Below are 23,158 nucleotides of genomic sequence, written 5' to 3' on the forward strand. Positions count from 1 at the left end.
GCCCCCCCCCCCCCCCCCCCCCCCCCCCCCCCCCCCCCCCCCCCCCCCCCCCCCCCCCCCCCCCCCCCCCCCCCCCCCCCCCCCCCGCGGGGGCGGCCGGGCTTAAACGATGAGACCTTGACATACTCAAGAACTTTGTATAACTCATTCCATATACGCTTACTAGTTCCCTTGCTGAAAATCGGCTCGATAGCCAGAGTGAGGGCGTCTTCGCTTTCGCGTTGACCCTCGCTAGGCCCTTCAAGATCAACTCCCGAATTTCCGCTTAATAGTTTCAATTGTTCGAGATGGTCCTTGTAAGCATCCATGCTCTTTTCGGTGTCTTCAGCCAGGTCTTCCAAATTGGCTACGCTCAATTTGACTCTCTTGCGCTGAGATTTGGGACCGAAAGCATCAGCGAACGGCGAGCTCTCGATAGTCATTTTAGCCTTGTGCTGCTTCAGACCATTCTTTGTGTCGGAATTATCTCTAATTAGACTCATGGGAAGCTTGTTTGTCTTCAGCAGAACTTGGTAGGGATCCTTCGCCTTCTCAGCCATGGCATCACGGAACGCCGTGAGGGAATCCTGAGAAATGACTCGAGTATTGGTAAACCACTTCCTATTAGGTTCGACGCGAGCAGACGGTGTTTCTCTAGACTGGAACTTGGCAGCTTGGATAATCTTGCCATCAGCATTTCGCACGGGCTTTCCATCGTCTTTCCGTATGTTCAAGGCTTTAACCTTTTTCGCAGAGCGATAGAAGTTCTCTCCTTTGACTTTGATATTGTCCATTCCCGTACCGGACTTGCCCTGCCGGGCCAGCCGGTTTCTTTCCTTCTTGCCAGTACCCATTGCGCTCAAATTTGTGAGCTTGAGAGGTATGGCGGGAAGGAAAATGGTGGGGGGGGATGTGAAAAAGTTTCAATTTGGAAAAAAAGAAAATGGCTGATGGGGAAGAAAGAATTGGATTTTTTTCCCTTTCCTTTACTTTTGGTCTTATCTAACTTTATCTAATCACGCTAATAAAAGTCGGCGTACAAATTTGATTTTGCCGAGACTTACCCACAGAAACCTTGGAACTCTCCCCCACTTACACGGAGATACATAGTACATAGTACAGCTTCTTGAACCCGAACTTATCGAAAGTGGGTCTCCCTCAATTTCTTTGCATGTAACTTTTCCGAAGCAATTTCAACACAAGACTACCTACATAGTCCGAATTCCGACGCCGACGATTGCGATAGATTGTCGACATCGAAGGAAGTTCGGGAACAAAAGCTTTGATGACCACAATTAGCTGAGGGGATTCCGTCCTGATAATAATAAAAGTGCCCACCGGCACACCCACATCGAACCCCCCTCCCTTCGCCGGGATGCCACCATTACTCCCCCGGCCGGCTCTCCTCCCACGAGGAGGAGGACCCGTATCGCGAGCCCTCTTCTCTTCCACCGCCGGCCGACCCTCACAGCGGATCCCCCCGGAGTCCCCCCTCTTCATAAATGTGCCGAACCCGCCGCAAGACCAGTCCATCGAAGCCCTGCGCGAGCTCAAGCCGGTCAAGGGCCACCTGCCCATCCCGCGGCAGATCTTCAAGAAGCGCGATGGCCACCTCAAGCCCCAGGACGAGTGGTTCCTGCGGTCCGCGCCCGAACCCTCCTCGGAGCGCTCCAAGCAGCCCCCGCGCTCCGAGGTCCAGGCCTGGAAGCGCAAGATAGCCGCCTCTCGTCGAGAGAACATGCGCGAGGGTATCCGCGCCCTGTACTCCCGAAAGCAGCTCTTCGACACTCGGAGGCTCCAGCGCCAGACCGCCAGGCTAGCCGCCAACCGGGCCGCCGCTACCGCTCCCGAGCGTGAGGACGACCGGCTAACCCGCGGCTCGATCAACGCCGGCACGTTACAGACCAAGGTCCATCCGGACCCGCAGCGTTTCGAGCGGGCCGTCGAGTCGCGCGAACGCACTGAGGCCATAGCCGCACAGAAGAGCGATGCCCGTCGCGACGCTATTCAGGAGCTGTACATGAGGGCGCGATCTTTCATCATCGACGAGAAACATCTCGAGGAGGAAGTTGACCGCCTCTTTGCCCCTGACTACTGGAAGGGCGTGGCGGCTGCCGGCACCGAAATTACCAATATTTGGGATAAGGAAGGCAGGCCTAAGACTGTCGCTAGCATGCTCAACGATGTTGCTCGTAACACAAGCCAGATAGTGAGAAACTTAGAGTCGGAGAAGACTCGAACCCTCAAGAGGCAGAAGGAGGTTGCTGAGGAGTTGACGGGTGGTAAGCTGGACGAATTCTAGTCATGACTTCTTCAAAAGAGCGGCACACATTGTAGATATATGACTTGTAGATCACAGCATTGATCTTTGGACGAGAACTACTAGATTCATCCGTCAAAGCGACCGTGGTTATACTTGTAAATTAAGCGGCTTCACGAGAGTTGCATCATGTATAAAACGACATTTATCATCTATAATATCGTATATGCCCTAAACCTTGAACGCCCTGAGTAAAACCTCGTATGCCCTTGAGCTATCCAGCTCAAGTGTTGCCAAGCTATGCAGGAAATATTGAGGCAATGCATCAGATGCCAATTTGGCCAGTGCCTTGCTAGATTAGGTACCTCCAACATAATTCTACATCTGTTTCCCAAACTTTCTCAATCGTACCTAACCTATCTACCTACCTAGGTACCTAAGGTAAGGTACCAACTCTACCGTCTCTCTACGAGCAAGAAATGCATGGCAACATACGCTAACACCACGAACACACCAGCGAACACACCGAGGTTGATAATATCCATCCATTTCGATCCGTTATTGAAACCGAAAGAGCTTAAGATAGCCGCACCAGGAATAGTGATGTCGAGTCCATATTTCCTATCCACAAGGGTCAATTTGAGAACCTCATTAACTATGAGGGCTTCGAAGCCATAGTGGAAGATGGACAGGGATTGTAACCAAAGTGCCCCGGCGGGAATTGCGTCATGATTCAGGAGTAGGCCAGCAAATAGCAGGGAGAAAAGCATAACCAGGCTGCCGATCAAGTTTGCGACACCAGCATCTTTACAAACCACGCCGATAAAGAGGCAGATGGATGCAGCAGCCAGGTTGAATAGTACGAGAACAAGCATGAATATGAAGAAATGTGCCGTGTCCGGTACTAATCCCGTCATTGGGTATATAATGGCACCCATTAGAATTGGTGGAATAACCCGAAGAGGGATGATATCGAATAGAACCTTCGAGATGAAATACGTGATGGGCGCGTAGTAGCCGTTCGCTCTCTCTCGGACAAACAGAAGCCGCTCAGAAGCGAAGACGTTCAAGCTGGTCAATGTGCTGAAGCCGAACAGTGCCAAAAGGAAAAAGAACAAGCCGAGCCGATTTTGGAATCCAGGAATGTCATCGGTGAGACCATAGAAAAGATATCCCGATAAAACTGCAAGTACTATGGCGATAGCGTAATGGGTTAACATGAGGAGCGGGTTGCGGTAGAGATTCTTCCACGTTCTTTGCGACAGGATGATAAATTGGGTCACATAACCGACACGAGCATAACCGCGACCAATTGCGCTACCGTTAGGAGTACCACTTCCCGCATTGCCATTCTGGCCGTTGGCAAGGCGAGCGCTGGCCACAACCTGTTGGATTTCTTCGTGTATGCTGTTAGCAATGTCGCATTCGACATAAGCTTGAACGAGGCTATCGAGGTTGGTTTCAGCAGATGGTGGAAAATCATGGACATCTTCGACAACAACTTGAGGAACGCTGCCGGCAGGTTGTCTTCGTAGCTTATACGATCCAATCTCCTCTTCCACGTCGGAAGACGCAGCCGTATCAATAGTATTCTTCCTTCTGGTAAACAGTTCGCGCTCTTGCCTTGCCCTAACCGAGTCTTTGCGCTTGCCCTTTGGTCGGCTTGAGGACGGTTCAGTCGAGCTGTCTTCAGCGATGCTAGTAGCACCAGAGATGCTCGAGATAGATTTGACAGCCATCGTACTGCTAGGGCCAACGCTCGCAACATCGTTCACAAGAGATCCGTCGTCGAAGGTACCAGAAGAACCAGCATGCATCGTAAGGTCAACAAGATAATCCGCAATGTTGAAGCCAGGGGGGCAGCTATATCCAATCTGGTCGAAATATTCTTGACACTGAGAAAAGGGGCCGGAGTATACAGTCTTTCCCTGAGCGAGGAGAATTAATCGATCAAATAATGCGACAATGTTCGAGCGTGGCTGATGAATAGTGAAGATAACAGTTCGCTTATACGTCTTTGCAAGTATCACGAGACATTCGATGACGTTGAACGCGTTGTAAGCGTCTAGACCGCTAGTTGGCTCGTCCAGGAAAAGGATTGAAGGACTAGTAACAAGTTCACAGGCGATACTAACACGTCTCTTCTCACCACCGGAAATACCTCTACCCTTGCCCTCTTCTGATCCGATTAGAGAATCACGAATGTGATAGATACCAAGCTGCTTCTCGACTTCGGTAACCCTTTGCTCTTTAGCGGCACGGCCCATTCCACGCGGAAGACGAAGTAGGGCGCTGGTAAGGATTGTTTCGTGTACGGTAAGGGTCGGTAGCATGGTATCCTCTTGATCGACAAAGCCAACCACGCTCTTATATTCGGCATCTGTGACCTTTTCACCATTGACGTAGAAGTCTCCTGACGTCTGGCCGCGCTTGTTCTTACGGGCCAATATATCAAGGAACGTGGTCTTTCCGGCACCTGAAGCGCCCATGATAGCCGTGATCTCCCCGGGATGCGCGATTCCCTTGATATCCTTCAAGATAGTCTTTCCGTTCAGGTTGTAGGAGACATTCTCGAAGTAGAGTGACGCCGGCTTATGATCAATCATCAGCTTAGTAGATTCGTCGTCGGAATCGTCAAGGTGAATAGGTCCATATCGGTACTGCCGGTGAGAGAGATACCAAATAAGTAAGACCACGGCAACAAGAAACAAGGAGCATCCTGCAATAACGCCAGCAATCAAGGGTGTGTTGATCTTCTTGATAGGACGCTCGTAACCAGGAACCTGGGTATGGTAGAGACACTCGCCAGAGCGGCATTCCAGCTCAATACTTTTGTCGCCAAAGAAATTCTCTACCATCCAATCCAGGGCAGGTTCCTTGAATTTGCAGTTATTAATGCCACCATTTTCTTGTAGACAGTTGAAAGTAGCAGGACCATGGACTTCAACTTTAAGGAATTCAGTCAAGTCGATAGAACCCTCAGCGCCGCAAAGCATGCGATCTTTAATACAGCCGCATTTGACGTCGGGACACTTGTAGTAACTACTGTTTTGGTCCGAGGTGAAGTCTGCGGTAGATTCGCAGTTCTCTAGGTGACAATAGAAAGATTCGAGTCGATCAATCCAGACTAGTTGACATGATCAGTCGCGCAGTCCGCCTCATCCTAATTTCTTTTTTCACTTACATTGAAAGTCGCATATGCCCGTTTCTCTTTCGCAGGTGAAGGTAGCTTGAGGTATCTTGCCCTCGAGCATAGTAAGGATCTTCTCGTTCGTAACGCTGCACATCTGGTGGTTTTGGTTTACAACCTCGCCGTTTTGGTAACAGACTCCACCGTCCCCAGTCTCCATAAGAGCGTCGCAGGCGTTATCTTGGGTACAGACATTGCAGTTAATTCCGGTCCAGCCTTCGTCGCATTCGCAGGTATCGCCGGATCTTATCGGTCGATCTTTGCCACGCGCAAGCGAGCCGCAAGCTATAAAATGGTCAGCGTAAATCGAGGGGAAGTTGTAGCTACAGAGAGACCCGTACTAGGTTCAAGGCAGTCATCGCCTCCAAATCCTGCCGGACACTCGCATTTTCCGTTATATTCGTTACATTCGGCGTACTGGCCACATTCGTAGGCCGGAAGGAGGCAGTTAAAACTAAATAAAAAAATAAGTCAACGTGCGAAAGAGATAAGCAAGATATAATTGGGATGGGTAAATACCATGGAGGACAATCAGCGGGTCGGTCACCAAAGAGAGCTAGTTGCGCTCGCATCGCGTCGATTTGGGTATAGTTCTTCTGGCCGACAACAAGACATGATAAGGAGAGCAAGCCGAGGGCCGCAAGCCGAATACTCGGCGGCGACATGATGAACATTTGCCGATGAGGCACGAAGTGATGGATAATGGTGGGATACCCTTCTCGATTCACTTTGGCAATGTTGACGAAAGGAAAAGACGGGAGTGAACGATAGGCTGCTGCATTAAACCAAGTTATAATACAAACCCCACGAAAGCTCCAAGACAACGGCTCTTAGACAGCGTGTTAGAGCGGGATAGCGAATCGGTTTGGATTGGTTGCCTGCCCAGCTGACTGCGCCACGCGCACCTTTACACCAACTCCAGGCTGCTTGCTGCTTGCTGCTACCCGAACGTTGGATAGGCGGGCTGGGCTGATGCTTCGCTGGCCTTAGCTAGCCGCGCGTGGGTGATGTCAGCGCTGGGATTTGATGATTTGATGATATTTGATATCGATAGATCACGAGGACAATGTAGTGGATGGTATGAATGGAAGAAAAATGGAGAAATACGATGAGATAGAAGGGGAATTAATTAATTAATTCAAAATGCTACCGACTATAAAGTCGGATGATGATGACTCGCCAAAGCAAGTTGAATGTGAGATAAGAGAGTTGGAAGAGTTGAGAGAGGCACAGGAACGGTCGCAATAGAGGAACCGAGCTCGGGAAATGGGAAGTGGACCCGACCGAGACAGGGAGGTAAACCACTGGGCGGTGCCTGAGCAACCGCGCTGGGCTAGGTAACGCTAAAGATTAGGTACCAAGGCAAGGTACCTTTTCCCCAATATCCATATGAGAGATTATCGGGGATTTTTTAAGATCTTCCCCGACCACCAGATATACCAACACCACGATTTTACCTATTAAGAGCAACTGACTTACATAGTGATAAGACTACCTGCAATAGTTCTCTCATCAAACTACAACATTATGAACATAAAATAAAGAACATCTCTCAAATTTTCTTTTGAACAAAGTAATAATAATTGTATAATATTGCTAGGAGTAACCATCTAGATAACTAATACAATTAGCTACCTCTTCCTTTTAACTAATACGGTATCTATTTGTTATCCTGCAGCAGGTATAGAATAGAGTATCATCACCGTAACCTGCCTAATTCGTCTCATATTCCATTAGGTAAAGACTTGAATTCCACGTCGTACCTATCCGCAACCAAGTAACAGAAACAGACCTCTAATGTGTACCTGCATATCCCGAATAGCACCGCCTTTACAGTCCCATAACGCGCCCTTCGTGATGCAGTAAAACAAAAAACAAAAAAACATACTAATGGAAATTCCACTCAGCAAGTTTATATATACTATATCAATCATCAACCATACCCGAGTTGTGCCCATTACGATAACGCATGTTTCTTGTTGTGACGTCTAAATTATCGTTAAAGCCCGTTACGCATAAAAGTCTCGCTGCCTTCCAGAGGCTTTATTAGAACCAGCGTAGAACTTCTTAGGGCTTATAACTCAGATCAGCCTAACTCAATAATTAAAATGGTAAAAATCCCAGCGTTCGAGGTGGAGCAATGGATGGACAGGTACGAGACAACCCCGGGAGTACTTAACATTGCCGAAACATGCTGCTCGTCTATTTCGATCGATCAACTTGCACAGTTTAACAGCAACCCGGACAGCAATGCTCGTCCGCTCGTCGATACCTCTAGACCCATGACGTACGGCCCCATCCGGGGATCGGATGAGCTACGCCGGAATATCGCGGCCTTGTATAACGAAGATGCTAGCCCCGAAACTACCGTTCCTCTATCTACCGAGGACGTTATTGTCATGCAGGGGGCCATATCAGCCAACCACTTGGTTTTCTATAGCCTCGTTGGGCCGGGGGATCACGTTATTTGCGTCCTTCCAACTTACCAACAGCTGTACTCTATCCCTGAATCATTAGGGGCTGAAGTTTCCCTATGGAAGCTAAAGCCAGAGAATGGGTATGTACCCGATGTCGCTGAGCTTGACAGCTTGGTCAAGGATAACACGAAGGTACCTAACGTATTTCGATATTTCTTTTTGGTTCAGCAACTCCCGTAACATACCTCACTCTTTCATCCAGCTGACCGGTTCTAGATGATTGTCATTAACAATCCCAATAATCCGACGGGAGCCACAACCCCCAAAGTGGTCCTGGAAAAGATAATCGACTTTGCGCGAAAACGCGACATTATCCTATTCTCAGACGAAGTCTACAGGCCGCTCTTCCACAGCCTAGAGTCAGGCCCTATCCCGCCGTCCGTGCTATTGATAGGCTATCCCAGGGCCATAGCTACCAGTTCCATGTCTAAGGCGTGGGCTCTAGCCGGTATTCGAGTCGGCTGGATTGCGTCGCGAGATGCTTCTATCATGGAAGCCATCGCCTCCGCTCGCGATTACACTACGATTAGCGTGTCACAGCTTGACGACCAGATCGCGCGGTACGCTTTGAGCGCCTCTGTCCGGCCGCATCTTCTTGCGCGGAACATTTCCCTTGCCAGGGAAAACCTGAAACTTCTAGACCGGTTTATCCAGGACCATTCGTCTGTGTGCTCCTGGGTGAGGCCGACGGCAGGAACTACAGCTTTCGTGCAATTCAAAAACAAGAATGGGAATCCAGTCGATGATGAGGCATTCTGTAAGGATGTTCTGGATAAGACCAAAGTTATGTTTTTACCTGGAGCTCGGTGCTTTGAATACGACCAGACCTCGTCCTTTGCTGGATTTGTTCGTATTGGCTATGTGAGCGAGACGGAGGTACTTCACCACGCATTAGAAAAACTTGGTTCATATCTCGCAGACTATCTTCAGTGAGAACTAACCGAGTACTAAAGTAATTAATAAACTTCCTTCTAACCGCGGTACATTGAACAAGTTACCATGAAGCGAACACACATGCGCATCATGGATACCACAGTCAAGGTTTCATTTAGAATACAAATCTGAAAATAATTAAAAAGCAGGCACATGTATAAACATACCTAGGAGGTAGGTAAGCACCTAACCTAACATTGGCGTCTATCTTTGGTACCTGTTATGAGACGCTCGATTATATGTTATATGAACTTCACCTCCTCAACACCTTTAGAAGAAGATATTGTCACCCTATGGAGTCTCGATTCCGATTCGCCGGATTGGACATTTGCCCAGCTTCCGAACTGTGACCTACTATGTAACCTGGTAGCAGGTACGGAGGGAGAGGGTGGGAACAAGGGCAAGCTGTCTATCTGCACTGCGACGACATTGCCGGTAATCTAAGTAGCATGACAAAGTAGCATGGTAAGATAGCAATACCGCATCAATACAACTCTAGATTGACATCTTTCCGCGGGATGCAGAGAAAAGAATAAGTACGGAGTATGAAAAAAAAAAAAAAAAAAAAAAAAAGACGTCACTTTTTCGGTCTTTGCGTGTATACAAGATCAAGTTTTCGTCTGTTACTCAAGGAGTAGAAAATGGTAGGAATAAGATATGTTGGAATGGGTTATATAATATATAATGAAATAAACGGGAAAATATATGGGAATTTAGATTCTAAAGCATTTGAAATTCAGCAAGGCACAGATATACGATGGGGTACCGTACCTAGCATTGAATCACGAGCTTCAGGATGGCTGGATTTTCCCAGCCCAGTGAAGGCAGGTAGATTATTCTAGCATTACCCAATACAATCGAGAGCTTCTGATTAGATGATGCTGATTTATCATTTTTGAAAGCTTACAAGCCGGACAGGCTGACAGGGACGACAATAAGCAAAGCACTACTTCGTACATACTAGGGTTTTCCCGACCCAATCTTCGGGTACATGTCGTTGCAGGGTTAATTCCCCCGCTTAGTTTGACGATGGTGCGGAGCGAACCGATCTAAAGGATATGATGAGATCCATAGAAAGATCCATGAATACTGGGAACTCTGGTCCCATTTTCCAGAATCGCATAAGAATTACGCGAGCGGGCGTAAGCCATTATTCAGCAACCTAGACGATAGAAATGGTCCCGGATTGGGACAATGAGGAAAAAGGAAAAAAAAGAAAAAAAAAGAGAGAGAGAGAACTAATAGGTAACTTCAATTTGTATGGGGTTGTACTATTTATGTACAGTGCATCGATAGACTCAACTGTATGCCTCGTACTAAGAAATCTGCAAGTACACTAATAAGGGAAGAAGACTGTTAGATGTATGGTTTATTACCTATGCATGTATCTCACCGTTACATCACGAAGTCGTTGCATGTTGACAAGTGAATACTAGATCGCTGTTTGGGTAGTTCGTAATTATACCTACCTAGGTACCTAGCTTAACATCTAATAAAGTATTGTACTTACGAAGCAATCAAGTATGATTACATCGAATCAAGGTGACATTAGGGGGACATGACCTATTTTGGTGGCCGAATAGAACATAAGCTACCTAGGTACACATCAACTGGTAAGTTGGTTTGGGATGCGGCGCTACTGCGACTATACAAACTTCTCGGCAATCAACCTTATGCCGTTGGAGGTGTGGGGATCATGACAGACATTTCGCTGGGGTAGTTCAGAAGAATGAAAGCGAGAGGTAAATGAGACAGGAAGCCAAGGAGAAAGATTAACTAACCTAGATCGAACTTCAAACCGTATCTAATGTGTACCCGCCGAATGGGATCGAACTCAGTTGCGACATATCCCCCCCCATACCTAGCATGACACGATGCTTTAACTCGTAGTCGTATTATTATTAATCGATGATAAAGAAAAGAGGTAAGCAGGAAAAGCAACTAGAAGCACGCCATCCCCACCTCTCCCCGTCGACGGAACCCACTAGCTTAGCGGTACTTTAAGGTAAATACGAGTATAAAGTCGACGGGCTGCCGTCGTTGAATATGTCTTATTACTCTTTGTAACAAATTCACAGCTCAACATACTACAGTGATCTCAACCTCATCCCCTAATATACTTATAAGTCTCACAGTTTCAGTTCTTGTTCTTTTCTTCATCAAGCGCAGCAACTAGATACCCCGATACCCCTATTTTCCTTTAATAACTCGCAATGGCACCCAAGATCGCTATCGTCTATGTAAGTTTTCTTCTTCTTCTTCTTTTCTTCCCCTATTCTACACAGTTACCGAGGTCGAGGGCGTTTGGGCGACCCGTTTGGATGCAGGGGGAAAGGATTTGGAACATCCCCGATGAAGACCGAACCTAGACTCCATACCTGTCATGATTCATGACTTAACTGAGTCGAACGCCCGAACGTCTCGAAATTCCTCTCCACTTCGAGTTGTGATTTCCTAGCATTGCAGCGACTAATGTGTGTCTTGCTATAGTACTCCACTTACGGCCATGTCCGCAAGCTAGCCGAGGCCGAAAAGCGCGGCATTGAGAAGGCCGGCGGCACCGCTGATCTCTTCCAGTAGGCGCCTTTGCTCGCTTTCCGATCCCCTTGCCTATTATCTGCTAACCGAGAAACCGCAGGATCCCCGAGACCCTCTCTAAGGAGGTCTTGGCCAAGATGTATGCGCCTGGCCCGGCTGCTGATGTTCCGGTCCTGTCCGACCCGAGCACTCTCGAGTCGTACGACGGCTTCCTGCTTGGTATCCCGACTCGTTACGGAAACTTCCCCGCACAGTGGCGTGTGTGGTGGGACCAGACCGGAAAGCAGTGGCAGAGCGGAGCTTTCTACGGCAAGCTAGCCGGTCTCTTCATCTCGACCGCCTCTCTGGGTGGTGGTCAGGAGTCGACTGCTCTGGCGGCCATGTCCACCTTCGCCCACCACGGCATCATCTACGTCCCCTTCGGTTACGCCAAGGCTTTCGGCACTATGACCGACCTTTCTGAGGTCCACGGCGGTGGTCCCTGGGGTGCTGGTACTTTCTCCGCGGGTGACGGCTCGCGCCAGCCCAGCGACAAGGAGATCTCCATCGCCGAGATCCAGGGTGCTGAGTTCTACAAGACCGTCGCTAAGTTCGCTTCCGGATCGGCGTGACTACATGACAGTAAAGAGGAAGAGAAGCCAGCTGCTACCACTCCTGCTCCTGTCGCACAGACAGAAGGAAAGAAAGAAAAGAAGCAGAGCGAAGGGCCTTGCGGTTTACCTACGAAGTGCATAATAATGTAATTTCACCAACTTGGAAGATATCATAATCAGGACAAATAAATAGAATAGTTTGAAGACCTAAATGGATAATCCATTCTTTACTGTGAGGACTCGATATGAGTTATAACTGTCAGCCGGAATTTTTTTTGTCTGTATATTCAAATATGTAAAAACATACCTTAGATAGCTATAATATGAAGCCTTCATCTAGCTGGACAATATATGAGCCATTTCCCGACATAAGGCTCACACCTTTGTATTCCTCTCCCTCCTCAAGTGCAATATCTGCGTTCCCACAAACCCGAGCCCCCCCATAAACAACGTCGCAGCGCAATATCCGACCAGCCCTTTCCAAGCCCCATCATCATCCGCATCTTTCAGAATCGCGCCCGCGATCGGCGTGCCGACCAAGACCGCGATCCCGATAAACGCGAACAGCATACCCATCCGGGTGCCAAGGCGGCCAAGATCCGGCGTGAGGGACACGACAGCGCTGGGTGGCAGGCTCGTAACCCCGCCGTTGAAGAACCCAAAGAGCAGCGCGAACGTAATCGTGCCCCCGAGGTCGTCCACGCCGAGCCAGCCGAACGCCAGAACGCTGGCGCCGAGGGTCATCGCCGCCAGCATGTTCATCGAGCCGAGGTAATCGGCGACGAAGTTCGGCAAGATGCGCCCGAAGACGCTGCCGGCGTTGAGCAGCGTGACCAGGTACGCGGCCAAGTCCGCGCTCGCGATGCCGCGCCGCAGCGCAAACAGCTGCAGGTAGAAAAAAGGCACGTACATCCCCATGAACGCCGATAGGCCCGAGACCGCGAAGCTCAGGAACGGCACGTCGCGCACGGCGTCGCGGTCGAAGAAAGCACGCTTATGCCGGGGTGGCGCAACGCGCGGGCGCACTGCAATAGTAAAAGTCAAGTCAGCCGATAAGCTACCTACCTAGGTACTTAACCTACCTAGCTATGTTCTTACCTTACTATAGGGGTGAGATTAGGAAGACGATTGGAAAAAAAAAAGGAGAAAAAGGAGAAAAAAAAAACCACATACTGAACACCAAGGGCACGACAAGAAGCCCAAGCAGAATAAATGCTATCACACGCGTCGCCCACCCAAAGCCGATCCGCGGCTGCAACCGACTAAACAGGATAGAAAAGACGATGCCCCCGATCGGCGAGCCGGCGGACTGCAAGCCGAGCGCGAGCGCGCGCCTGCGGGCGAAATACTGGCTCAGGATGGCGGCGGAAGGGAGGAACAGCAAGCCGCAGCCGACGCCGACGGCGACGCCCTGGGCGAGCAGGACCTGCCAGTAGGAGCGGCACAGGGAGGTCATGAAGAGGCCGAGGAGGACGAGGGCGGAGCCGGCGAGGGTCAGGGCGCGGAAGTGGCCGGCGTCGAACAGCGGGCCGGAGACCAGGCCGCCCATGTTGAGGAGGGCGCCCTGCACGGACCCGATCCAGCTGATGTCCGAGGACGACGAGCTGGACGCCAGGAGCGACGTCTCGTAGTACGTCTGGTACACGCCGAACGAGTTGATGAGGCCCCAGCTCGAGAGCATCACGACGAAGGCCCCGAGGACTTGGAGCCATGCTGTTAGGCCACCGCTGGTTATATGACGTTAGCAGGTATTTCGTTGAACGTTGAATAGGAGTGTTTATGTGAGAGAAGGGGGTTTCCGGAGTAAGTATAGGAGAAAGCCAGGTAAGTCCATAAAGCCAGCACCCGGGGAAGATGTGTCATGGAGAAGAGATATGGATCTAAGATAAAGTAATTTTTTTTAAAAAAAAAGAATACATACTCCGGAACATCAAGAGTGTTCTGCGCCGCCGTCTTTGGAGGAGACTTCGTCTCCACATCTTCAGCGCGGTCTACGGAGCCCTCGAAGATCTCCGTCCCGATCTGCGATTCCAGGTTGCTATCATTTTCGGTGTGGTTTTCTTTTTCCATAGTAGCCTTCGGTACCCGCGCTTGCGGCTCTGATATTATCCTTTTTCTACCGGCTTTAGAGAAAGTCGTCAATAGTTCCAGACCTTCCAACCCTTAGGTATTTATCCACGGGCTCCCCTTCTCACCACCTACTTAGAACTATCAACTCTAACCCACCGAGAACAAAATCGCAGAGAAAGTAATAGTAATAATATATAGGGACGTAAGACTCGAAATGGAATTTAGATAATTATATATGCTCTGGCTTATAAAGCCCCTTGACTAATCCGTATCTTACATCCGTAACCCTCTATTGTATCATGTTAGGCATATTGATGCAAGACAGTGATGGGGATTTCGGTCCGCGGTTAATTACTAATCGGACAATAACTCTTCTTCTGTTTATTTATCGGGAGATCGTATCATTAAGCGCTAGGACTGTGATAATACCACCTTTCATTTTGGATCACTTGCTTAGTTGGGGCAAGCCTTTTTTTTTTTAAAAAAAAAAAGGAATTTTATTATGCTCGCCATCCTTTAAAAAGGAATTTTAAAATATGACTCGGAAGACATTAGGTTACAATATATAAAAGTCCCCGGTAACCTATATGGTAAACTGGAAACGATCCTGTAATAGGTAAAGATTCAGAGTTGGCATCCAATATGAACGAGAGGCGATTAAACTGTGAATGGGAACTACGGTAAATAGCCCAGCAACTGGTATATATATCATAGCTACTACCAGCTAGGCATCTATGTCCCAAGTTGGGCTTCATGAAGACGAAAGATGGAAATTCCCACCTTAAGCCTTCGGCACTTCTCAGTTCCAAAATGAACCTTATACAGCAAGGCGCCTTGCAAGAAATGATACAACATTCATTCCGTCTCATGTCACCGCTATATTTCAAAATTGTTCAAATATAGATCGGGCTGTCAAATACTAACAAATTAAGAATTTGGCCCATAGCTCTCTGACCGCATACTATCTTTGGCGACAGTTTATACAATGTGCTGAATTAGTGTTGTCTCGCACAACCTGTGGGCGTGTGTATGCCGCCACCGCTGCTGCTGCTATTGCTGTTTATCCATAAACTGCGAGCTTGAATTGTCTTTTATAGAAAAAGGAGATATCTAGTTGTCGGGGTTGTCGGGGTTGTTGTTGGGATGTGCTGTTGATGGTTCGATTACAATCCGCGGTAATCTCCCAATCCGTAAACTGGGCAACTGCGGGACGCCGCCTACTCCTCTCGTAGTCGTTTCATGTGCAGTATTCGTTGTCGCGCCATCTTCGCTCTCTGTCATCCTATCCGCAGTCTGTGCGCTTAACCGTCGCTCGTGACCGCGCGCAGGGTCCGTGTAATCGGGTGGGGGTTCATTAAAGAGAGGTGTCGCAGCTCCCGATCTTGCATCATCTAAGCTGACATCCTCATAGTCCGGTGGAGGCATTTCGATGTCGCCTAGATCCGCTTCGCTGATTATTTCGGGGCTCGATCCGGCTCGGGTGTGATTACTTCCTATCCGTGGCGTAGATGCACCAGACCTCAGCCCAGGGGATGGAAAATCACTATCGAGGCTAAGAACGGAGCTGGCGCTACGACCTCGGTGGTGAGATAGCCCCGAGGGCGAGCGTGTGGATAAAGCAATACTGGCTGCATCTGACAATAATCCTACACCTTCGCTCCCGTGACTACTCGTGCGGACTCTCGTACCGTTGAGTTGCGCTACCCCAAGTTCATGGTAGCTGACACTAGAGACTGCACGTTGTCTCCTTTCTTTAATCTGCCCGTACGTATCGCGCAACTCATCCACGGCGCTGTTATCACGCGCAGCTCGTCTTTGAGCTGCTAAATCGCCTAATGTCCTCAAATCCCCGCGAGCCCTCGCCTCTTGTGTTAAGCGACGCCGCTCTTCCCGTTCGGCACGCTCTTGTCTTCTTGCCAATCGGATCTGGAATAATGTCTCCATCTCTTCGTCCCGCATGCTCTCTAACTCCTCAGCAGTCGGATATTCTACCACGACGTCAACGCCGTCGCGTTCTCCCTCGCGGCCAATAACCTGCTCATTTTCATTCGCCTTCGGCATATATGCAGGGAGAGTTATGACGGATCGAATAGACGTATTTCTATCCACCCGTGACACCGCGCTGGTTTGATTCGTTTGCGAGACTGAGAGGCTAGGATCCGAGTGGCCATCTCGCTGTCTTCTATTCCGGGCAGTCGTCTCAACGGTCTCAGTATCGCTTGTTGGTTGGTACTTTCCCCGTTCTGTCTGTCCAAATCCGAATTTCGACTTATAGCGGTAAAAGCAGAATGACAAAGTAACGACCAGTAATATACCACCTAGGATGCCAATGATCTGTAACAGATATGCTGTTATTACAGCTAATCAAAGTAAGGAGGACTGATAAAAGATAACTTACCACGAATACTGTTTGAGATGGTGCATTATCCTGAACCCCAGGGCTTCCGGTATCTCTGGATGCCAGCATACTGGCACCGGATCTAAGGGGAAGAGGAATGCGATTTGGAAGTAGCATAGTGAGGTTATAAACGAGTGACTATAATCTGCTATTTTGCGACGCCGTCGGGACGCACCCGAACTTATGAGCTGGCACCCAGCAAACCCAAGGCGATCTCAGGATGAGCGCTGTGCGCTTGACGACGGCAAAAAGCCGCAACTAGTCAATGACGGCAAAGCGAATGGGTTGTGTCGACGGTAATTCCAAAGAGGCAATCTTGGTCGGGATTGGTGCAGGCGGGCACGGATGGGGAAGATAGCGGCAAAGTTGGCGAAGATCAAACTCGAATGTTGTGATGATCACACTACTCACGACAGACCGATCTTGTTAATAGGGGACAGCCAATTTTGCGAAAACTAAATCCAACAATTCCTAATCCAAAGATAATAAGGATGAGTAGATGATCCCAAGGCTTCGCGAGTTCACGAAGAAATGTACAATGGTAGCTGCTCTTCAATCCAGGCTTCGGCGAAGATGGACAAAATAGTTAATGATCTTCGGACCTAGTGTGCGGTTTGAGCTTAAGCGCCGGTAATATAGTGGATATGCCAGTACGGAAAAGTAAACTAACAGCCGTCCGATGTTTAGAAGCAGTAATAGGTATTTAACTGCAAACAAGCCACGAGGTAGGAGATAGTAAATATTATTAGATACCTTAGCAGATAGCAATTAGAAATGAAGGTGGAGGTGGAGGTGGAGATGGAGACGTAGATAGAAAAGAAGAAGACGGGAAAGCCGCAGATACAAGAAGCAGCTGCTGGCGGAGAGTGGGGGAAAAGCGAAGTACAATACATAAGCAGATAAGATGGTTATAACACTTTAGGTACCTAGAAGGTTAGGTACCTCCCTCTACCGCTAGGTAATGCAAATACTTACCTCAAATACTAGTGCCTGTACAATTATGTACAATACAATACCGGTAGGTAACCTAGCATTGATTTTACCACATGCATCAGGTTGCCTCTTCAGGACCTAAAGGCAGGCACAAGTGGTGTGACAAGGGTATTTCAATGGAGATAGCCTCGACCCTTCTATTTGAGCGTTTTTGACTAATAAAGATTTAGGTTACTACACCGAAGTCCCGGCAAGCGCCTGTTGGCTGGTTAGCAGGTACCATCTAGGTAGGTTAGTTGGTTACAATTTACATGTCTTAACTTGTCTTAGATGGGCTAAGACATTTGTTTAGCTTACTCAGGTACCTAAGTCCTACCTGAGCAGGTAAGCTATCCTATCATTTATTTATTTTATTTTAGTTCTCTTAGATCAACATTTCCAAGGTTCCCTCACTTGTCTTTACCAAGAGGCATCTTACCTTATTCTATATTTACCTGACTTGTATAATTCAAATTGTCTACTTGCATTATGTAGCAAGGAGTTATTATATCATATATCATGGGATAAGCAAAATCATGAATCACTATTATCAAGAAGAAGAAAAATCCGCCCTGCCGTATTTAACTTCTTAGCCCTGTTAAGGCTGATTATTCTTGAATCCCTCAAAACGCAGACTAGGTTCCCCAGTCCGCAGTTCCAAGAGCGACCTAACCAGTTACCTAGGTGTAACGTGGTTTCGATCCGTGGATCTAATTCTCGATAACTCGAGGATTAGGAAGATAAAGAGGATGCCGACATACCAATTGATCTGGGCTAATATATATCGTAGATAATTGACCATATTTACATATACTATCACATAGAAGTGTAGGTAAGTATAAGTGTTATTAGTGTAAATGCACGTATAACCCCCGCAATGTTTCTTTCGTGGTAAAAATAAAGTTGACCTTGTGCCGTCCCGGACAAAACGTTTCTCGACACGAGAAGTTTGTATACGAAGCCTCGGCCGTCATCGGGTTGCCTGGCCTATCTGGTCCGTGTATTACCTGAGAGCCTACAGGAAAAGAGTTCACAAATTGACAAATTCTTCTCGTTCGCTTTTCGCTCGTGTACCTCATCTCCTGTCTGGGCGGATATTCTCCTTCCTGATCAACGTTCATAAAATCATTTTACTACGTACTAGCCCTATCTCATGTATAACATGCCTTACAGGGCCGTACAGGGCCGTATTGTACAGGGCATAGGTACAAGGCCATACGTGGCTGTGGATTCACTGAAGTTCCCACTGCGCCTCCTTGGGTCCATACCCTACCCTTTCTCGAGCCGTGCCTTTGTCACGATTGTGAATCTCCGTCCCCGGTCGATTCGTGCTAGGGCTGCCGGGTCCCTGGGAATTTTCCCTGCGCTAAGGTAGCATCTGCGAAACGCCATGGTCCACCCCACTCCCCAGTCCGATCTTGGCAGAGCTGCGTGTTGCCTTAGCTTAACCTAGGGAATCCGGGTCGTCGTGACAGTGGCAGTGACTGCGGCTGCGGGAAAGACAAGATATCAATTACCACTGTAGGTGGAAAATTCCAAAAATTGAATTCGAAATCGGAATCCCTTACTTCGCAATGCCCTATTTAGGTGCCGTTGCTCAAGCTAAAGGGAGTCAGAGAGCTACGCATTACTGTGAGGCACACATACACAAGCCTCCTTGCCTAAAACGCACGGCATGATTTACTACGTATCACCACTTGGAACTTCGAAAACGGCAATGTATTACAGCTTGGCGGTGAGACATACATCAGGTACAGCCCATCCCGTTGGCAAACCAGCAGCTATCGTCTTGCTGACTCTCAGTTAGGCTTGTGGATGCAAAGTCCTACGTCCAAAAAGGGAATTCGTCTCCGGTAGGGTCCCTCCATTCGTAGTTTTGAGGGAGCTAAGCATATATTATTCAAATCATTATCAGAACCAGAAGTATTAAACAAACCACGTCGTCTGACTTATTCATGAACGCACAGTAGGCTTCTCATTTGTTTTTTCCCATCATGATATAAGGGTAAATCTACAGCTCGAAGCCGGGTCATTATGTCACGTCATGCTAATAGTGTGTCTATTAGGTAGTATTTATAATGTTTGTAAAGCTTTTTTTTAATCCAAATTTGTTCGAGGTTAGTTAGGTATGTTTCACCTCTTGGTTGATTCTCCTAGCCAAGCTAGCACTGCAACTTCAATAGGCGAAACTTCCTAATAGCATACATAGTAACCTAACCCATGCCTATATCAGTAAAGCAAGACGAACAACTAAAAAGACAATAATCCAGATAGTTAGATCATTTCGCAAATATTCTCATGCATAGATATTCAGCCAAATCTCTTCTCAAATTTCTTCAGCATCCCCGTAACGCCTTTCTCTAGCCGCTCCGCATTCTGGCCTAGCCGGCTCTGACCTTCGACTTTGGGTTTGTACACACCGTACTTAGCGGAGTGCTCTTGCTCCGTTGGCCGGTATAGCTGCTGGTGGATACTATAGTCGACACCCCCAGGTGCTTGCTGCGTACTGCTGTAGCCGTAATTGGAATATCCACCTGGCGGTGCTGGCGGCAGGCCAGGGCTTTGCACAGGCGGCGGAGTGGGGTGGTGCTGCATGTTCTGAGGTGGTGGCGGAGGTGCGAACCCGGGCGACCCGGGAAAATTAGCACCATATGGACTCACGAGACCGGGCGATGCCAAGCCAGAGACCGGAACTGTAGCTGAACGTTGCAGATGTCCGAATTGACTCGGCGGGAAGCCTGGACTCGTAACTCCGGGTGTTGGTAAGCCCGGGCTTACTAAACCAGGACTTATTAAGCCGGGATGCACTTGAGGAGGCCCAGGAATACCGGGACCACCTGGGGGAGCTGAGAAGTTTGTTGCGCCATACCCAGGAGTATATGGTGGAACGTGGTCACGAGCCACAGCCGCGGCGAGAGGATCCTGACCGTCGTCCTCAGGCGGAGGAGTCTTTTCCCGGTGTATCCTCTGTTCCGCAGCCGCCGGGGCAGCGGGATTATATGCTATGGGAACAAAGTTTTGAGGTGAGGTACTCTTACTATCGTCTGTTGCTGCCGAGGTTGGAGGAGGTGCGAAGGTAGGTATCCCTTGCGGTGCTGGTTTGGGACTTGAATACTTGGGATCTGAGATGGCAACATTCTCTAGCTTCTGGACTAGAGCATTCGTTTCTTGAGACTGGCCATACGGGTGCGGTGGTGGAGCAGGCTCGTCAGCGACATCTACTTGAGATGCTGGCAGAACCCTCCTTATGCCGTTGACAAACTGTAGGGCGTCTCCATGGGTCCAGAAGTAAATGTCGAGAGAATGTAGTTTGTAGTGATATTTATTCTCATTGCGCGGATCGTACGTTGGAAGATGCCATTGACTCTGGTCTATTGGCGGACCGGCTACGCCCTCGACTAAAATGTTCACGAGACATTGTTGCTTATACGAATACTGAATCCTCGTTCTATCTAGATCTATAGGGTGAGGAGTGTTAGGCCAAGGTTAAAATAGACGCGGTACGGCAAATAGTGATTTTTGAGTGTATCCTTACATCCGTCAAAGGCATCTTGATCTTCTGTGCCTGGGTGATTCGCGATCTCAATCCGCGCTCTTCGGTCATTCGCATTCTCGAACAAGTACACATAAGAGCCTTTGTCAAAGCGGTGGTGAGGCGGGTTCGCCTCTGGAGGCCCGTAGAAATAGTGAACATCTCCGAAGCTATAGAATGAGAGATTGTGAGCTACTATGAACTGTACTATGGACTGTGAAATTGTTGGCTACTTGGGCACTTACAGAGTTGCAACATTCTCCTCACCAGGTCGAACCGCCATCTCGAGTGCGTAAGACTAACAGATAGTGATTTATAACTAAAACTGAGGAAGAGGAAATGATATAATTACGGGTGAATTAAGTTAGAAAAAAAGAGACGGAAAATGATTGAGGCCAGCCTCGATTGTGTTATCCGTACGGTTTATAGGAACTGACGATAGCTTCAAATTCACTTGAGACAAAAGATGGAGAAAATGGAAACAAGGAACAAAAAAAAAGTTGGAGAGGTAAAACTTGCTTCTCCAAAAAGCTCACCACTAAATGACGATTATTTTTCTGCGACAGATGCCACTTCTAAAATAATACCTGACCTTTATTAGCCTTAGGTACCACCTGCCAGTGGTACGACCTTCGCTATTTCCATGGCCCTTTCCCGACCCAGGTATCAAAGAGGGACGGCCGGGCCAGCCGGGTTGCAGTCTGCAGAATGTGCGGAAATGGGAGTTCATTCGGCGCTTAACCGCCCACTCTTCTGCTAGAAGCTGCTAACCGTCAGACCGTTAGGCAAGCTGCTACCTTATGGCGGGGTAATGCAGATAGCCAATAAAAGAGAGCTTAGGCGATCCACTCCGGCCATTTCCATTTCCAATGGGGGGCATTGACTTATCCTTATCGATAGGAGGTAGAAATCGGCCCTGTGATTATCCGCCTAAACTTTCTTGGAATCGATTGAGACCCACATCTTTTTTTCGGTTCTGGGATTTGGCGATAGCTTCAATTCCTACTTCCATCTTCTTCCAAGATCCTCCTCGCCGTTGTGATCCCTCGAAGCGCAGACAACGGGGCTATCCTACCCACCCAGGATCCCCCCAAAAATCAGAATCCGCCGAATTTTTACTGTCGAGTCCGAATCGAGAGCCCGGCAGGGGGCCCATCGCGCACACACACATAGAGCCAACAAATCTCTCTCTCTCACACTCTCTCGCCAAGATGGGTATTGCCAATGTAGTCAACATGTGCTCGCACGTAACAAATGCGTCGCGGGCACGTCTAGGCATAACCTCGGTCCCGCTCACAAAATACAACCTCAACGTCGCGCTCGTCCTGCACCGGATGGGCTGGATCTCCTTCGTCACGCGCGGCGGGACCCGCCCGCCGGACCCGGCCACGATCACGACCTTCGAGCCCGAGCCCCTGACGACCGCCAACGTGGCCAAACAGCGCCTGTGGCTCGGCCTCAAGTACAACGCCGGCGCCGGCGGCCGGCCCGTCCTCGGATACATGACCCCCCTGACCACCCCCAAGAAGCCCCTCAACCTGAAGCTGAACAAGCTGCAGCGCCTCGCCCGCGGTCTCGACGCCCAAGGCTACCGCGGCTTGAACCTCGGCGAGTCCATCATCCTCACCACCGACGCGGGTACCCTGGATATTCGCGAGGCCGTCGAGCGCAAAGTCGGTGGTCTTTTGCTATGCCGGATCGGCCCGTGATCCGTCGTCTGGATTCGATTCACTTGGACGATGCTCCGTAACAGGTAGTTGTCTACCTAAGGTACCTGGAGTTAGCAACGGGGAGTTTTACGTATAACAACTTGTCTGCGCACTCGGAGCGGGGAGGATGATATATCAAGGGTGAGGAGAGGTGAATATCGACAGAATTCGTCTCGTTCGAAAGGGGTTAGGAGAGGGTCTGGTCTACGAGATGATGAGCACATACTCCGCATCTCAAATGATGTTTACGGAGTCTCGGCAAGACACGCTATACATATGGTTTCGACCGTTAGAGGCCGCCTGCACGGCGGCCAACGTTCGGTAGACAAGATGTAAAACAGGATACGCAGGCGGAAAATGGTAGAGGGGCTTCATGTACATAAAATAAGCAGAAATGGACGCCAATTATTCGTCTGCGTACTTAGTTGTATTATACATACTCGCATATCATAAATTATCCGATTTGACAAACTGCAATGCATCTGTATAGGGGAATCAACAACGCCA

At 48.9% G+C, this 23,158-nt stretch overlaps 9 protein-coding genes across 9 annotated transcripts in view; 4 read left to right on the plus strand and 5 right to left on the minus strand.

Annotated features, from left to right (window-relative positions):
• The window catches only part of F4812DRAFT_218810 (GTP-binding family protein), a 2,930-nt gene extending 1,991 nt beyond the window's left edge, over positions 1 to 939 (minus strand). The window contains exon 1 of the mRNA XM_047930420.1: positions 127 to 939. Within this exon, the coding sequence (XP_047786305.1) occupies positions 127 to 833 (707 nt within the window). The 5' untranslated portion in view covers positions 834 to 939. The remainder of the gene's footprint in view (positions 1 to 126) is intronic.
• A 105-nt stretch (positions 940 to 1,044) lies between these two features.
• Positions 1,045 to 2,450, plus strand: F4812DRAFT_444121 (uncharacterized protein). Its single transcript, XM_047935466.1, has one exon. It carries the CDS (start codon positions 1,355 to 1,357, stop codon positions 2,279 to 2,281), a length of 927 nt encoding a protein of 308 aa, XP_047786306.1. The 5' UTR covers positions 1,045 to 1,354; the 3' UTR covers positions 2,282 to 2,450.
• F4812DRAFT_444123 (uncharacterized protein) lies at positions 2,451 to 6,638 on the minus strand. The gene is made up of 4 exons (XM_047935467.1): positions 5,949 to 6,638; positions 5,771 to 5,883; positions 5,424 to 5,714; positions 2,451 to 5,366 (listed from the first exon to the last, which is right to left on the minus strand). The coding sequence occupies exons 1-4, from the start codon at positions 6,101 to 6,103 to the stop codon at positions 2,695 to 2,697; spliced, it is 3,231 nt and encodes a 1,076-aa protein (XP_047786307.1). The 5' UTR covers positions 6,104 to 6,638; the 3' UTR covers positions 2,451 to 2,694.
• A 279-nt stretch (positions 6,639 to 6,917) lies between these two features.
• F4812DRAFT_444125 (PLP-dependent transferase) lies at positions 6,918 to 9,412 on the plus strand. Its single transcript, XM_047935468.1, has 2 exons — positions 6,918 to 8,038; positions 8,123 to 9,412. The coding sequence occupies exons 1-2, from the start codon at positions 7,538 to 7,540 to the stop codon at positions 8,837 to 8,839; spliced, it is 1,218 nt and encodes a 405-aa protein (XP_047786308.1). The 5' UTR covers positions 6,918 to 7,537; the 3' UTR covers positions 8,840 to 9,412.
• A 1,644-nt stretch (positions 9,413 to 11,056) lies between these two features.
• F4812DRAFT_444140 (flavoprotein-like protein) lies at positions 11,057 to 12,214 on the plus strand. Its single transcript, XM_047935469.1, has one exon. The coding sequence runs from the start codon at positions 11,515 to 11,517 to the stop codon at positions 11,986 to 11,988; it is 474 nt and encodes a 157-aa protein (XP_047786309.1). The 5' UTR covers positions 11,057 to 11,514; the 3' UTR covers positions 11,989 to 12,214.
• On the minus strand, positions 12,167 to 14,189 carry F4812DRAFT_218877 (MFS general substrate transporter). Its single transcript, XM_047930422.1, has 3 exons — positions 13,892 to 14,189; positions 13,144 to 13,697; positions 12,167 to 12,995 (listed from the first exon to the last, which is right to left on the minus strand). Exons 1-3 carry the CDS (start codon positions 14,038 to 14,040, stop codon positions 12,346 to 12,348), a joined length of 1,353 nt encoding a protein of 450 aa, XP_047786310.1. The 5' UTR covers positions 14,041 to 14,189; the 3' UTR covers positions 12,167 to 12,345.
• Positions 14,190 to 15,029: 840 nt separating this feature from the next.
• On the minus strand, positions 15,030 to 16,838 carry F4812DRAFT_218971 (uncharacterized protein). Its single transcript, XM_047930423.1, has 2 exons — positions 16,439 to 16,838; positions 15,030 to 16,374 (listed from the first exon to the last, which is right to left on the minus strand). Exons 1-2 carry the CDS (start codon positions 16,553 to 16,555, stop codon positions 15,151 to 15,153), a joined length of 1,341 nt encoding a protein of 446 aa, XP_047786311.1. The 5' UTR covers positions 16,556 to 16,838; the 3' UTR covers positions 15,030 to 15,150.
• A 2,882-nt stretch (positions 16,839 to 19,720) lies between these two features.
• F4812DRAFT_463054 (uncharacterized protein) lies at positions 19,721 to 21,225 on the minus strand (the record flags this gene model as incomplete). The annotated part of the gene is made up of 3 exons (XM_047938145.1): positions 19,721 to 20,868; positions 20,946 to 21,112; positions 21,188 to 21,225. 3 exons carry the CDS (start codon positions 21,223 to 21,225, stop codon positions 19,721 to 19,723), a joined length of 1,353 nt encoding a protein of 450 aa, XP_047786312.1.
• A 681-nt stretch (positions 21,226 to 21,906) lies between these two features.
• F4812DRAFT_444155 (ribosomal protein S8) lies at positions 21,907 to 23,128 on the plus strand. The gene has a single exon (XM_047935470.1). It carries the CDS (start codon positions 22,154 to 22,156, stop codon positions 22,649 to 22,651), a length of 498 nt encoding a protein of 165 aa, XP_047786313.1. The 5' UTR covers positions 21,907 to 22,153; the 3' UTR covers positions 22,652 to 23,128.
• Positions 23,129 to 23,158: the final 30 nt, after the last annotated feature.

Source organism: Daldinia caldariorum (assembly GCF_022478825.1).
Source record: "Daldinia caldariorum strain CBS 122874 unplaced genomic scaffold F4812scaffold_22, whole genome shotgun sequence".
NCBI lineage: Eukaryota > Fungi > Ascomycota > Sordariomycetes > Xylariales > Hypoxylaceae > Daldinia > Daldinia caldariorum.